Source organism: Asterias rubens, chromosome 14 (genome assembly GCF_902459465.1).
Source record: "Asterias rubens chromosome 14, eAstRub1.3, whole genome shotgun sequence".
NCBI classification, from domain to species: Eukaryota; Metazoa; Echinodermata; class Asteroidea; order Forcipulatida; family Asteriidae; genus Asterias; species Asterias rubens.
In genome coordinates, this window is record NC_047075.1 from 26,987 (window position 1) to 42,479 (window position 15,493).

The 15,493-nt window shown below is 39.5% G+C and overlaps 1 protein-coding gene across 2 annotated transcripts in view; it reads right to left on the bottom strand.

Annotated features, from left to right (window-relative positions):
* Nucleotides 1-316: 316 nt before the first annotated feature.
* LOC117299275 (secreted frizzled-related protein 5-like) overlaps nt 317-15,493 on the bottom strand; it is a 28,618-nt gene continuing 13,441 nt past the window's right edge. The window contains exons 2-4 of one of the 2 annotated variants that reach the window (XM_033782762.1): nt 7,367-7,426; nt 6,293-6,373; nt 317-1,897 (exon numbers count right to left, since the gene is read on the bottom strand). In XM_033782762.1, the coding sequence (XP_033638653.1) occupies nt 1,326-1,897; nt 6,293-6,373; nt 7,367-7,426 (713 nt within the window). In that variant the 3' untranslated portion in view covers nt 317-1,325. Of the gene's footprint in view, nt 1,898-6,292; nt 6,386-7,366; nt 7,427-15,493 lie in introns of both variants that reach the window. The other variant, XM_033782761.1, reaches the window with a different exon arrangement.

Sequence of the window (15,493 nt, forward strand, 5' to 3'; positions counted from 1 at the left end):
ATTTAGTACCGCAGAAGTACGATCATTCTCAATATGAATATCATCAAACTTGCTTTTGAGTTATACTCTAAGGTTTTGATGAATACGGGATGATCCAAGTCAAATATCAACTAGAGTTCACTCGTGTAGTTTGCGAAACATTAATTATTCAAAACGTAAAAGTGCCAAATTGACTGTGCGATACAAAGGGAGCTACATGAAAGCTTAATTTATATACAATATTAACATACGATTGCGTTATAACCACACTCAATATCAATCTAAAACCTCATTATAAACAGCTTAATCTGCAGTAGCTTTTTAAAGCATTACATTCTATATCAGGTTAAGACAAATCAAATTTGTTTGCATCTAAAAACTTGGTATCTATTTTTATTGGCTGTTAACTCTGTTCAAAGACTTCACGATGCCCTTTGTTTAACTGAGTAGGTTAACAGTTCACAACTAAGAGATTTACAAATCTCGAGGTCTACCTCTATCATTATGCCAACAGAGTAAGGTTCCCTGTATTCAACAGCAGTGATGGATGCTAATGTTCATTGTACAAAATAGGAACCAGGCTATTTGCCCTTCCCGCCTCGGTTTCAGGGTTACATTTATTTGATTGAGAGAGAATCAAGATCCATAGAAGACGAGTAGAAACTCAAAGTATATTTTTATGAACCCCGGTTCTTATCAAAACTGACTCTTCATCCAATTAATCTCTACACACTCTCTATAGAGGGCGCTATTCAAATGAACCAGTTCATTAAAGACACTTTCCCAAACAACAATATAGTCGTTAAACTTTGTCATTGGTTTTTGCATGTTTTACATTACACCACGGTATGGGGTCTACAAGACGATGTGCACAAACGACTTCAATATGGTTTGGGTTTATATGTATAAATAGTTGCACTCAAATTGATTAAATAAAAGTTTCTCAAACGCCGAACCGATTACGCTTTAATTCCACGGAATTAACTTTTCATAAGAGATATAATGGATGATCTCTGCCAAATTGAAAAAATTAAGTCTTTTTCGAATTAACTAGAGCAGAAACAGCATCAGTAAAGTGTGACCTTATGAGTAGTCGAAATAAGCCTGCCCATACTAGCCTGCCCATACATAAACACGCTTCGATACTTGAAGTCTAAACCAGGAATAAGTCTTATTATGACCATAGAGTGCTACACGGAGCACCATTGAGTAAAACCCTACTGGATATCCCCAGTTTACACGTAGAGATAATACCTAGCCTATATCGCTACACTATTGTGTTTAGCAGGTGTTTGCAATTACCAACAGCCTAATTGATGACGAATAGACCATTATTATCTTGTGTTTTATTCCCTTCCCTTATCCCGCCTTCCTTCCTTCTTTCTCTCCCTTTCCCGTTCTCTTTCAAGTCGTCTTTCCTCTCGTGTGGGTTTCCTCTTGGTCGGTTCAGTCACTGCTTCATCAGTCCCCCGGACACCGCTAGCTTGAGTCCCCGTCTCTTCTCTCTTCCCGTCACGTCCTGGGCGATCCTTCTTGCCTGTTCGATCCTTTTTTCCCTTCTTTGGTTTTGAAGTAGCAGCCACTTCGGATGAATCCTCAGGGTCTTCGGTGTTGTCAGACGGGCAAGGGTGATCAAAATATCGGGTCGCGTTTCTGAACTGCTTGGTCTTGGTCCAGATGTGAACGTAGGTCATGAAGAGTTTCTTTCCATCTCGGTGCCCCATCACTAAGAAGTTATCTTTGCCTGGTTGGAGCATACCACAGCCGCAGTTAGCGCCCTCTCGTGTCCAGAATGTCATCTTGTTTAAGTCCTTCTGTTTCATACTGCCTTGTTTGATGACGTTGTATTTATCTGGATCTCCGATGTACTTCTTGCCTTCTGCTGACTCCTTGACGTCAATCAGCTTCATCTTGAGTACTAGTCAATCAAAAAATGTGAAATATAAAACAGTTTAAGAAACATGGTTGATTAAGCTGAGAGTATGCAGCCTAAGCTGCTAAGCATGCGCACCAAGCTAAATCAATCACAAGATCCATCTCTGCCCTCACATATACCCATTTACAACTGGGTGAAGCGAAGCAAATATAGTGAAGTTTCTTGCACAAGGACATACATGTAATGACCAGGACTCGAACCAACCAAACCGATTCAGACGAATTAAACCGCTGTCAACCACGTGACGTCAAAACAGCAAACATAAAACATGCCAAGACACTTGTCAAAGTTTCCAAATGGACAAACCGTTTTGTTCATTCTCCCAACTTGAGAAACAAGATGGAATGCAATATCAATTTCTCCAGGAGGGAGGACGGCACAACAGAATTAGCACCACAGGCTCTCCTGTACCCACAAGGTTTGGCAAACCAAAACTCTTGAAAACCTTTCTCCTTATGTTTTCCCGGCGTTGTTGGTTTTAAGGATTTGTAGTTCTTTCACATTCACTGTCACACAAATTAAGCAAATATTCTACAACAGACTGCGAGAAAAAGTCTTCGAGAATGGTTTGGTTTTGTGTCATTCCTTTCATGATCTACTACAGACCGCCAAGTCAACATGACATTCTTGGCAACATTTTGCTTAAGGCACTTTTCTAAGGTACACAATTAGCCAAAACCCCAGTAGCAAACTATTGAGTCAACTTGTGTACATTTTCTCTGATTTGTGTCAATTTGCACCCAATTCATCCATCACACTTCACTCAATAATGAAGAACATGTCGCTGCTGCAACTCACCAAGTGTTTGTTGCCCAAACATTTTATGATTAATCATAATCTTGGCAACAAAATGGCCACCGTCATCGTGACCTAAGGTCAGTATTGTTTCGACGATTGGTTTCCTCATTAATCATTGGGGAAATTCAGTCCAATTGGGTAAGAGGATATGAAGAAACTATCAATGGATTGAACACGTCTGTATTATCTGTTGTCAATAAGGTTTTAGTTATTCAAATCATAGGTGATATTATAAACAGACGCCGGTTGTTTTGAGTGTTGTCTAGACCAGACCTTGCTCCACCATTCATACTACGATAGTTTGCCTTGGTGTCCCTTTCTATGGTATCCATAGAGAGGACATCGCCCGAGCTTGAAGAACGTCCAGCCCCCTAACAGCTCCTACCACTTAAGTTCCAATTTCTATCCTTTTTACACCAATTAGCAAAGTAGTCCCGTCTTGGATTTACCTCCAAGAATGTGTGGAGGTGTTCACATGAGGAAAGATAAAAGACGATGCCGCCCACCGACGGATATCTTAAACACCCACCCAAGGTTTCCTGAGTTCACTCTTACTTGAACCACCACCAGTTAGGCCGCTTTCACACCGGTGTGTTTACCACAAATGGGCCACAGTGATACGGCCACAATTTCTCGGTCGGATGAGCTTTTTGTGTGTTGGGACACTTTGAGGTTACCGCATTGCTCCAGGCATAGGTTACTTCCAGACACGAATGGGGCTCCAAACTCATGCATTTTGTTCTTCATTGAGTTTTCTTCTTAAATAAAAAATAAAAAACCTTTGTCGGCTTGCCACCGACCCCAAATAGAGAAACTAGTGAAGCCCAACAAGGGATAAACTGCCCTTCTTGTTCGGACCAACGGAGTTTGATTTTAAATCCACGTACAGTCCCTTGACGAATAGCTCCAAGCAACTACATGTAATGATATGAAACCTTGCATTGACATTAGAGAATAGACGACAATATTCACGGCGCCTTGTGAGGCAATGCAAGCTGATCCCTAATGGCAGAATAAAACGATACTAAACTTATTTCATGGCCCGTTGGTAGGTACACGATCCACATGAAGTAGTCAAGATTTAGTCTAAACTTTATTGGGGTACAATAATGATAGTTTCGACTTGGGAATCACTATGTGATAAAATACATTTTCAGACTATTTTATCAAAACGTTTCAAAAGGACTATTCTGAAACTCATATAATATTAAACAAAATGTTAATCAAACCCAAACTATTTTACCGAAACGGTGAGAAATTGTGTGTCACACGCAGCATTTCTCAAATAAACGAAAAGCTTTTCGAAATGTAAAGTTTTGGAATGAAGGAAATGAATTGAATTGTCTCCAATGCTGGTGATTCCCACTAAGGAATAGAGGGTATGGGAATAAGCACGCGATGGATCTGATCCATAACGACCCCTGGCGTGTAAGACTTTAGAACTGGTCCTTGACGAAAAGTTAACAAGCTGGTAAGAAGGTGTTTAATATCAACAGACAACCTCCATCTCAAAATTGGCAAACGCGTACTCGTACAAGCTATCAACAGACAACCTCTATCTCAAGCTTAGCAAGCGTGTAATACTACAAGCTATCAACAGACAACCTCTATCTCAAAATTGGCAAGCGTGTAATACTACAAGCTATCATCAGACAACCTCTATCTCAAAATTGTCAAGCGTGTAATACTACAAGCTATCATCAGACAACCTATATCTCAAGCTTGGCAAGCGTGTAATACTACTAGCTATCATCAGACAACCTCTATCTCAAGCTTGGCAAGCGTGTAATACTACAAGCTACCAACTGACAACCTCTATCTTAAGCTTTGCAAGCGTGTACTACTACAAGCTACCAACAGACAACCTCCATCTCAAGATTGGCAAGCGTGTACTACTACAAGCTATCAACAGACAACCTCTATCTCAAGCTTGGCAAGCGTGTACTACTACAAGCTACCAACAGACAACCTCTATCTCAAGCTTGTCAAACGTGTACTACTACAAGCTATCAACAGACAACCTCTATCTCAAGCTTGGCAAGCGTGTACTACTACAAGCTATCAACAGACAACCTCTATCTCAAGATTGGCAAGCGTGTACTACTACAAGCTATCAACAGACAACCTCTATCTCAAGCTTGGCAAGCGTGTACTACTACAAGCTACCAACAGACAACCTCTATCTCAAGCTTGGCAAGCGTGTACTACTACAAGCTATCAACAGACAACCTCTCTCTCAAACTTGGCGGGTGTGAACAAACTATCAACAGACTAAAACCTCCATTTAGAGCTTGACATCCCTCGACTTTCCAGACGGTACAAACAAAACAATAAACATCACACCAAAGCTCTCAGAAATCAAGATATAATTGCATAATGGGGCCGGCAAACTCCAAAGGTTTGCCCTGCCTTTAAAGCGAACAGGGTCTACTTTAAATAGGAATCGAATATTATGATAAATGCGAGACAACCTGTCCAAAGACAATATAAACTAAGAGAGATTTATGATTGCCAATGCCATTATGACTCAACCAGAAAATGCCGACCTCGCTATGACGAACGCTATAGAGCACGGGCGACTCAACCTGAGGTTACAAGGTTAACAACATACGATATGGGAGAATAAACATGAACGTCGAGTACCAGTGAAACCACACAGCAAGTGCCCGACCTCAACCTCGTTGTATATCAATTGGGCATCGATCGAGCCCGTGGTTTACTTCATGACTGAGACACATTGCGGGGGATTTAAAGGTTGAAATAATTTCTTAAAATTTCTCAGGAGTAGTTGACCTTTAACCTTTACAGAGGAAAATGACGGGCACCCTCTCAAACGAATCCTCAATTATTACATCCTTGTTTATCAGTGAGCAATGACAATCACTATGACAATTTTTATATGTTTGCCTTGGTGGCACTTGAGTGACGTCAATCTGTACCACAATTGTCTTGACTACTTAATAGCTTATTGAGTGCCTCTGTATGATAATAAAATAAACCCATCAAGAAACTCACTCTATAGAAATAAAGAAGTGGACAAGTCCTACTTGACAATCGTCAGATAATGGGTCTGTAGTTTGTTTAGAATCTGATCAAGCGGCAATTGTAGGAATAACGACTCTTGCCAAACTCTCAGTCTCTCTAACCCAATGACATTACAAGCTGATTCTACCTGCCCAACGTTAGACTTGTCTACGGTCACTCAGATGAGGATTTAGATGCAACTCTGCCTTTAGAGTCATTTCTCATATAAAATATGTAAATACTTGAACGAAGACTATTGCCAAAGTGAACGATTTAAGAACAGGGGTAGGCTAGGTTCCAAAACGAAACAGTCCAATTGTAAAACATTCTCAATTAATATTACAGTAGTGGTTGTAATTGCAACATTAACAACACTCCATTATGAGCTGAAGATAAATTTAGTGCTTTCAAATCTTACAATTCCTGAGTCGCACACTATTTTGGCTAAACAAAAAATGTTTACTTAACATAAAGTGTCGGCTTCAGAAGCCATTATTACAAAATATTCACGATTGGCTAAGAAAAAAACCTCTGAAATAAAAAGAAACAACTTACCAAAATCAGCATTGCAGAAATACTCCACAATAGATGATGATGTAGCATCCTCATGGCACTGAGTAAAGAGAGATCCCACTGCTGCAACCATATCTTTTGAAAAACAATCAACTAAAATTAGACAGCCTCAACCTTGACCCAAACGGTAAGTCCAAGTTGTACAAAGGTATTAAAGAATTACACATATCCAGCCGGTTTATCAATGTATCATCTACTACTAACAGTATCTATTACTACTTTGTGAGGAAAATCAAAGACAGCAACTCGTGTCCTTCTTCTCTTGAAGTAACGAACTGTTTTTTTAAGATAAGAAGTAAGTGTTATCATACCGTGAAAGAGATTAAATGTTTTAATAGTTCTGGAGATGTGAGTTTTCAGTTTACCGGTCCTTGTCTATTAGTCTTTTGGTAATGTAGCTCAAACAGAAGTTAAAATCAAGACAAAAATCAACTTGACATAAAATTAGAGTTATTCAAAAGTTATGCCTTTCTGTTTTTTTAGTGTTTTTTTTTTTAAAAACCCACTCCCCCTTGGGAACATGTCGCCCTTTGTGATTTCCAAAAATATTGTCAAACTAAACCACAAGAAGTCTGGGTCTACGACCTTGACAGAAGAGCAGACTACATCATGCACTAAAATGGCAGATATTAAGCTCATCTTGGTGTCTCTCTTTATGTCCGTTTACGATTAACAGAACTAGAAGAGATTGAAACCAAGATGGCCGTCGATGCTTAAAGAAATGTATTGAAATGACATCTTGCACATCGCGGAACGCACCTCCACACATTGCCCGTCCACAAACATCCACCATTTTGGGAGTCAATGGGAGACTTTTGAACGTTAGGTGGCACCAGACTTACCTGGTAAATGTCCATTAATTACGTCGTTCTGAGCATGCGTACATTACCGAGAACAATGAATTTACCTGGTAAGTCTGCTGCCACCTAGAGTCTAAAAAGTCTCACATGCCTTTGTGTACATGTTGACTACCAATGGCGGACATAATAAATTCATGTAAGTGCAATACGCGTTGTGCGCTGCGCGTTGTGCAAGGAGTCTATAAGGTGAACCTGCCTTTCATCGGACGGTCCTTGGAGACCATAGGGTAGCCGGTGGGAGCTAGAGCATTAGCATCTACATATCGTGAGAGAAATACAAGCAGAAAGAAAGAGATAAAGGGTGAAAGGTCAGGTTATCATATGGGGTCAGAGTTCATGACCAGATATCAGCCTTGTGTCAAAAAGGGGCGGGAAAATGTGACAAGATAAGAGTGAGGAATACAGTGTGGGTTGTCTGATTCGATTAAAGGAAAGTGTATGGAAGAAAGTTGACTACATTATGATGAAACAGATCTGATATCAATTAGCTATAAATAGACCCCAATACATTGGCCGCCATCTTTGATGAAACGTGCACACGTGGAAGACTATCATTGGCTGAGAGTCCGACGCAGCGCGTACACGCGTGTACTTTTCTACTGTGTATAATCAAAGATGGCAGTCAATGACGTCATGTGCAAATACCTAATAGTAAGTTGAAAATGAGTAAAAGGAGAATATTCAAAATAAGCAATACACCGCATAATATAAAAACTAAAAAATCTGTCAAAAAACAATTTCCAGTTGGATCTTTACATATAAAATTTGTAACAAAAAACATATAATACAAGTAAGCATTGGGAACCGTTCTTTGATCTGTTTTTCATATTACTTGGAGCAATAGGCCTACCCAACTATTTCGGATCGAAATCATCACGTTGTTCTTTGACAACTATTTCAGCAACTTTGTTTAGTTCCTAAAAAGTCCAGAGACCGGATGACCTTGTTCCCAAAGTTTATAGGGTCTTTAAACGCTCGTTTAACAGCAGCAACTTGTTCCCATTCCTGAACAAACAAGGAACATTCATCATCAGTGCGCTAAGGTACAGAGGTCATAGGTCATACCACAACACGTAAGCTTTTAAGCAACTGAGTTAGAGTTACAGTGATGAATTGCCAATAACTGTTGATGCCAAATGCCGACTAAAAGAAGCTGACTAGGACCACTTCAGAGAAACTCAAGTTTGTTTATCAAATCATTGTCAAACTCTGATGACATCTTTTAAAAACAAAGTCTTCAGCCAAGTTTTAGACCGCAATAACATTCCTTTATTTTTACATTCGTTTATTTTGATTTGCGAGTCATTTGGTACGTCATTTTCTGTAATTCAAAGCAGTGTTTATGAAATATTTTTAAATGGAAAGTTTATCCTTGTTTTTGTTGTTTTGTGCTTTTGGTTCATCCTTGTTGTTTTCAAAAAGAACTCGCCCACCCAACCAATCACTCAAAAAAGTATCACTCGATACACTTCATGTTTTTGTTTACACATTTTTGTTCTCCTTTTTTCGTTTATATGCGCTCCCTAAGTCTCGTTATTATCATATTGTTATATTAATAACTATACTGGTAAAATGAACATTTCTAATAAGTGAGCTTTTATCTTGAAACTAGAAAAAAGAAAAAGAAATTATATCCTTTTGTTCTTCATACTTCGCATCCTTTCACTCAAACACACAACTCTAAATAGATGAACATTCACTGAATTTGTTCTTGTGACAGTCAAACTCATGACACATACTCCTAGTCCTCATGTATCCGCTCCTCATACTCTGAAACCAACAGAATCTCCTTCCTTTTCCTCTTTCTATCTCAACTATTCGTAATTTCAAAGAAATACATCAGATTTCAATTTGAGGTGGGTCGAGTGCCAAGGAAAATAGCGTCCTTAACTCTGTGTTTCCTTCTATCGAGTTATCCCTGAATGATAAGATATGGATCTCTGCTATTGTGGTACACCATGACAACCTATAATGGGTACACTGAGTTTCAGAAGGGGGTCTATCCAGAACCCCTTCATTTATAGTGATGATCAGCCAGACCTACAGTTAAAGGAAAGTCTACTGGTATTCAGTAAAACGCTTCTAAGCAAGTTTCAATGGTTTCTTCCTCAAACCTACAATTACAAAACAAACTGGGTGAAATCTTGTATACGTGTTTGGCTGGTATTGTCAAATGTTGCTCTGTGAAATTCGAAGCGATAGTAATATTTCACACTAAACTCCAAACAGCAGCCCCTTTAAGATCAAAACTATTAAGACGTTAGCTGACCGTAACCGTATCCCATTCCTTGTTGACATGCACTTCACAAGAATTTACCGCCACAGAAACATTTTCTAACAAATGATAAATCTCATCTCACTTTCCAAGGCGATCGTGATCCTACATGAATAGAGTTTCCATTATTTTACTTTCCTTAAAGCAGATCTTGTAAACAAACTGTCCCGATGGGAGCTGATTGTTAATACCAACTGCCATGTGTGCCCAGCTGTTCGAACCAGAAACATTCCAGTATAAATGCGTGTCATTTATGTTATGAGACAATTGTCTGCCCCAAGCAGAAAATGTCACATAGCAACCTCATGCTAAATGTGCTCAACTTAAAGGTGAACCTTCTTGAAGGATTTCCTTTAAAGGGGCAATGTCATCATGATTGTAGATGCGCGCGCGTTGACTGTTCTACACAATTAAAAGCTTCAAAGGGCGCCGTCATTATCGCGCGCGTGTGTGCAGTAACGGAGTGATATGTCTGGCCACAGACTCGCAGTGATCACGACGACCGTGTCCCTTTAAAGGACTTGAGAATGTTAGTCATTTTAATTACGGCCTTGCTTAGTATGTGTTGATTTATAATCAGACATCTACGTGAACAAGTTACAAGTAGCAGCTCATTAATCGCATACCGGCTGAGTGTGATACCTTGAGAAATGTTATCAGAATGCGTTATAGGAGGTTTTTAATTGTCGACCTAAATGGTAATGAATTCGAGGAGCACTCTGACATGTGGTAAAGCGAGCCTTGTTTAGGTGGTTTGTATCTTCAGTATGCATTCCCTTTGAGTTGGTAATCAGTTTACAATCAGTTTACAATCAGTTTAAAGCATCTTATACTGATTTTATAGGAAGATGTTAGTGACAAATTCCATTAAGAAACCCCTTTATTGCGTTCTTGGCGTTTTGTTGGCACCTCAGTTGGAATGAGGGAAATAAATCCAAACATGTTCTCACGAAGGGCTTCTCACATTCACACTACTAGGCAGCAAACCAACAAGACCGTACTCGCTAGAAACATTTCCCTGAGTTCCCCACTGGGTCCAGCCTTGTTTTCCGTTCAAGTCTCCCGCTGACACTCTCGTGATTAATGACAAGTAACCCCGTAATGTGCTCATGATTGAGCAGCAACCTAATTTGTCACACACCTGGCTTTCTAAACTGGCTAATGACTTTCGAAAAGGGTCAGTAAGGTTTCTTATTCAATTTGGCCAATCTCTAATCGTGGGTTAAACCCCTATGAACTAGAAAGTAGAATGGCTGTTTACAAGAGGTCTTCGTGTTACACTTTGTATCTGGACCTAGTTCTTGAATCTTGGGAGCTGACACATCTGCCATGAGCTCGACTGCATTAAAGAAACATTTATCGTCTACAGGTTTGTAACAAAACAGAAATCACGAACACTGTCTGCGACTATTTTGTTAACTCCAATAATCCTATATAATACCTTTAAGATGCCCCTTTTTGCACAGAATAATCCTGGGTAGACAGTAACAAATATTAGTATTATCCCAAACTATAGCCTTGTATAACCTCTAACCATACACAACAGGTACCGGATCATCTCTATCCCCCGGCAGTATCCATAGCAACCCTAATCTTCAATCCCCCCTAATATTTCAACAACCAAACCACTCCTGTTCCGGAGGAGAGAGGGGCACACCCCGGGCCAGAAAATATTTCAGTTTAAAAGAAAGAGTTAACTTTCGTCATAATTGGTATCTTTGTGGTAGTTTATAAACAAATCAAAGTATTCCGGTTTACATTCAGGTTAATTCTTGCAGTTCATGTGTCTGATGGTCCATCGATGGTACGTGATAGGTCTCAGCCTTAAATTGTAATCTTTATGTTACTAAATATTTTGTTTCCTGACTCTTGCTTTTTAAGTGAAATATATTTCATCATCCAGTCGGGCCAGGCAGGAAAACCAATTTAACCGCGTAGTTGCCTGTAGGTTTCAACCTGTTTAAAGGTGTAAGGTCCCTGCTTAGGATTTTGTTTTTCTTTGAACAGTCGTGCTGTTTTCTGGCAATTATTGTTTAGTCAGTGAATGTTTAATAATGTGATTTAAGGTGTAAGCCCCTCTCTGTAAGCTGAAAGCAATCAGACGTCATATCTTGATTTCGTTTGTCTTTTAACCACATGATATGGAATTATAAAACATGTAGATTTATCCAGACGATACAAATATTATGTTTAATTACAACATCTGTTTCTATTTCCTTGATAGTGAAACGTCTCTATAAACTGAAGCATCTTAATATCTACTTTAAACAGGCAAAACACTTGCTAAGTATTCAACACAATATGTTCAACGTAATTGGCATCATCGTGTGCGTTGGATGGCGTGCATACACATAGTAGCAAATATTTCCTTGGTAGTGAAATTAAATGACGCATGCACTAATTGGCAATTAAGGGAAATATTTATTCATTTATTTAATCTATGTTTACAAGTCGGATGTATAATAATCAACTTAAATAAAGGAGCCACACATCATGTTAGTCAGTCGGAATGTAATAAATGAGTATCGGCTTAAAAAATGTAAACCACTAAAGTTGCTTTGCCTGATTTTTCGCGAAATTTCGGTTTGAGTGGCGGTCTTGTTTAAGACCAAAGATCATTTAGTTCAACCTCGACTAATCCGTTGGTTTAGATAATCAAACCACAGTCTAGTTAACCAAATATCATCTAGTTAAGCCACGACTAATCGGTTGGTTAAGATCATCTGGTGTATGTACAGTCTGATATGGTGAACCAAATATATTCTAGTTAAACCTTGGATAATCGTTTATCCTCTGGTAATATCAGTCAGCTGGTTAACCAACATCCTCTTCTCATCGTATTAACCACGGATAATTATGTAATTATCTGGTTAAACAGTAGTTTGGTTAAACCAATAACCATGGTTAAACCCAAGTACCAGCACCCACTGGTCACTAACGGTCATCACACGGTTATGGGAAGTGTGGTCTACGTGTAGACTTTGGGTCAACTACAAATTACTAAAGGCATATTGAGCAAATAAAGATTAATGGTTACTCCCATAGGAGAATGGGACCACCTCCAAGCTGGTACTCACAGAACGACAAGTGGTCTGACCTCCAGACTTCTACCGGTTCATTCTATTGTCTGGAACACACTTGTTAATGAATAACATCAATGCAAGACGGATGTAACTATTGCTTTATACAAAACCCAAACTGAGGTTTCATCTTTAACAGTCTAGTCAAGTTTCACATGTGGATTATCATTAGACCAAATTGCCATATATTATTATGATTAGGGACATCTGTTTCAAGAACTACTAAACATAAATTTATGCTCAAAGTGTGTTTGCAACATCGATTCATTGGTTAAGAGGTTTGCAACATCGATTCATTGGTTAAGAGGTTTGCAACATCGATTCATTGGTTAAGAGGTTTGCAACATCGATTCATTGGTTAAGAGGTTTGCGATATCGATTCAGTGGTTAGAGAAGACTGGAGAGTTGCGAACTTGTGACCAACTTCAACCATGGGGGGAACTTCAACCGATTGAAATAATACGCAACATGTTTAAATACGCCACGTGACATACAATGTTCCCCAGTGCTGTAATTGTGCTTAATTAAAACTAAAGTTTCTTTCAGAATATGTTAGACTGTCACATGACATTCATACGTCCATACAATAATCCAAGAATTCCATGACAATCTTAAATAATTATGGAAAAAAGATTAATTAAAAGTACATTCCAATTAGACTGGGATTGTCAGATTTTCAGCTCAGAGAACTTTTCAGTAAAACTTCAGCCAAAGATTACCCCCAAGGAATTCCGTCATATTTCCCCAAACATTAAAATTATATGATCCATCATAGAAATGGCGCCATAATGGTGGCGTATTCCCACATGTCTCATCTCTGGGCTCCAAACCCCCCTTCAAGAAGAAAACTCCTGCCAATGTGAGTTCCTGTCAATCGAAGGACGCCTCAAACCCCCTTCTCCTCAAACGAAAATGACTCTGTTTGGTTAAAAGCGCGGCAATATTTGGCGCCATAACACCGTGACGTCATCTTGAGGAAGACATGATGGTCGTTTCGTGCACTTTTATAGGAGCCACAACTAACTCGTGTGTGTTGAGTCAACATCAACTTTAATCAAGAGACTTGTATGCCAAATATGGTTCATCATTATTTCACGTCAAATCTTTTTAAAAAAAAACAAGTAAAACCAGGAAACCTAATACGGTGAAAAAAAAGTTGTTGTCTTTAAAATATCACATCACTTTTAATACCACATGTAAAGTTTATGAAACACAAGAGCTCAAAACAACAAACAAAGTTTTTGAACATTATAACACTAAAATGGCCAACGGCACAATGAACCATTTATACTGCCCCTGGAAAATTACAGCCCATAAGCGGCAACCAAGCGGGCAGAAGAGAATAACACTGAAGGGAAATACTTGACATTAGTAATAGCCGGTATTCTAAATAAGACTTCAACCTGAACCTCTCAACCACAATGTCTGGTCTGTGAAATCTCGTCGATTGACGTATGGTCTCGCGGGAATTACTTTAGTAAACTAACGATTTGTCTAGCTTTGGGCAATTCTTCGTGTGCGATAGTTCTACCTCCATGGTTAATGCTAAGTTCAGTTGCTGGATGTGATTCCTTGCGTGGGGCGGGAAGACCAATTCCCCATGAGCGGCGGCCATATTATCTTCACCATTCTAAGAATTGCTACTAAGATCCACAACCTTTGACTTACAACGACTTCTTTTGTGAAAGGAAAGATTTCAAGATGACAACGAACCGATGACATAGAGGTGTCTCGAACGACCCAAGACTTTAATTAAAACGACAATGACAAACTCAATGCTTGTATACAAGTGATCATTTTTAACCAAACTACAGAAACAGCAAAATTTGCTGATTGCTGTCTAGGCAGACAGGCAATATAGAGCCAATGTTTGTGACAGTAACGTCTCTGAACATGACAGTGACACGATGACATGTGTGACTCAAGTCCCAACTCAGAGCCAAACCACAACCAATGACACAAAGTGTAGTTATACCCAGGTTACCTGGTGAGTCATTCCACTGCAGTCCGTGGAGACCAATGGATTATCGTTTGAGTCTCTGATGACAGATACATGAATATGAAACCCCTAATACAAGACTCCATTTTGACAACACACCACGATGGTGAAAGCAGATCTCAATACACCCATGCATTGGCCGCCATCTGTGACGAAATCTGCACGCATCAAAGGCTATCATTGGCTGAGAGTGGAGTCGTGCGCAGCGCGTACACGTGTGCCGTTTTCAAAATGGCGGTCACTGTTGTCATGTGCAATTCGTGTATTTAAATTGACAATACTCACAAATCCCTTACAAGATCACCTCTAAAAGTAGACGCATTCTGAAGCACAATTTTGTAACAAAGTTCTTCAAAGACAAGAATTGTCAATTTTATCTACGGTATAGGTCAATGGCATAATGACCCTGTCTTACGACATAGGGGTGGATTTCACAAAGAGTTAAGACTAGTCTTATCTCGAGTAAGGACGAGTTACTCGTCCTTACTTAGGACTAGCCATAAGTTTTTAATATCTCCTAGGACTAGTCCTAAGTTAGGACTAGTACTAAAACTCTTTGTGAAATCGACACCAGGACTGGCATATTATACTCATATCAATTAGTCATCGACTCATCCCCCCCCCCACAACAAAACCCCCCAAAAACCGGACAGCCCCTAGCCCGACTGAAGTCCCCAATCGTCCCATCTTGGCACCACGACTACGACTCTAAAGGATAATCAGTAAGATACAGGTTACTAGAACCGGATAAACCTGTTCGGTGTGAGCCTCATATAGCACTCTGGGTTAAAACCTGTTCGGTGTAAGTCTCATAGCACTCTGGGTTAAAACATGTTCAGTGTGAGCCTCATAGCACTCTGGGTTAAACCTGTTCAGTGTGAGCCTCATAGCACTCTGGGTTAAAACCTGTTCGGTGTGAGCCTCATATAGCACTCTGGGTTAAAACCTGTTCGGTGTGAGCCTCATAGC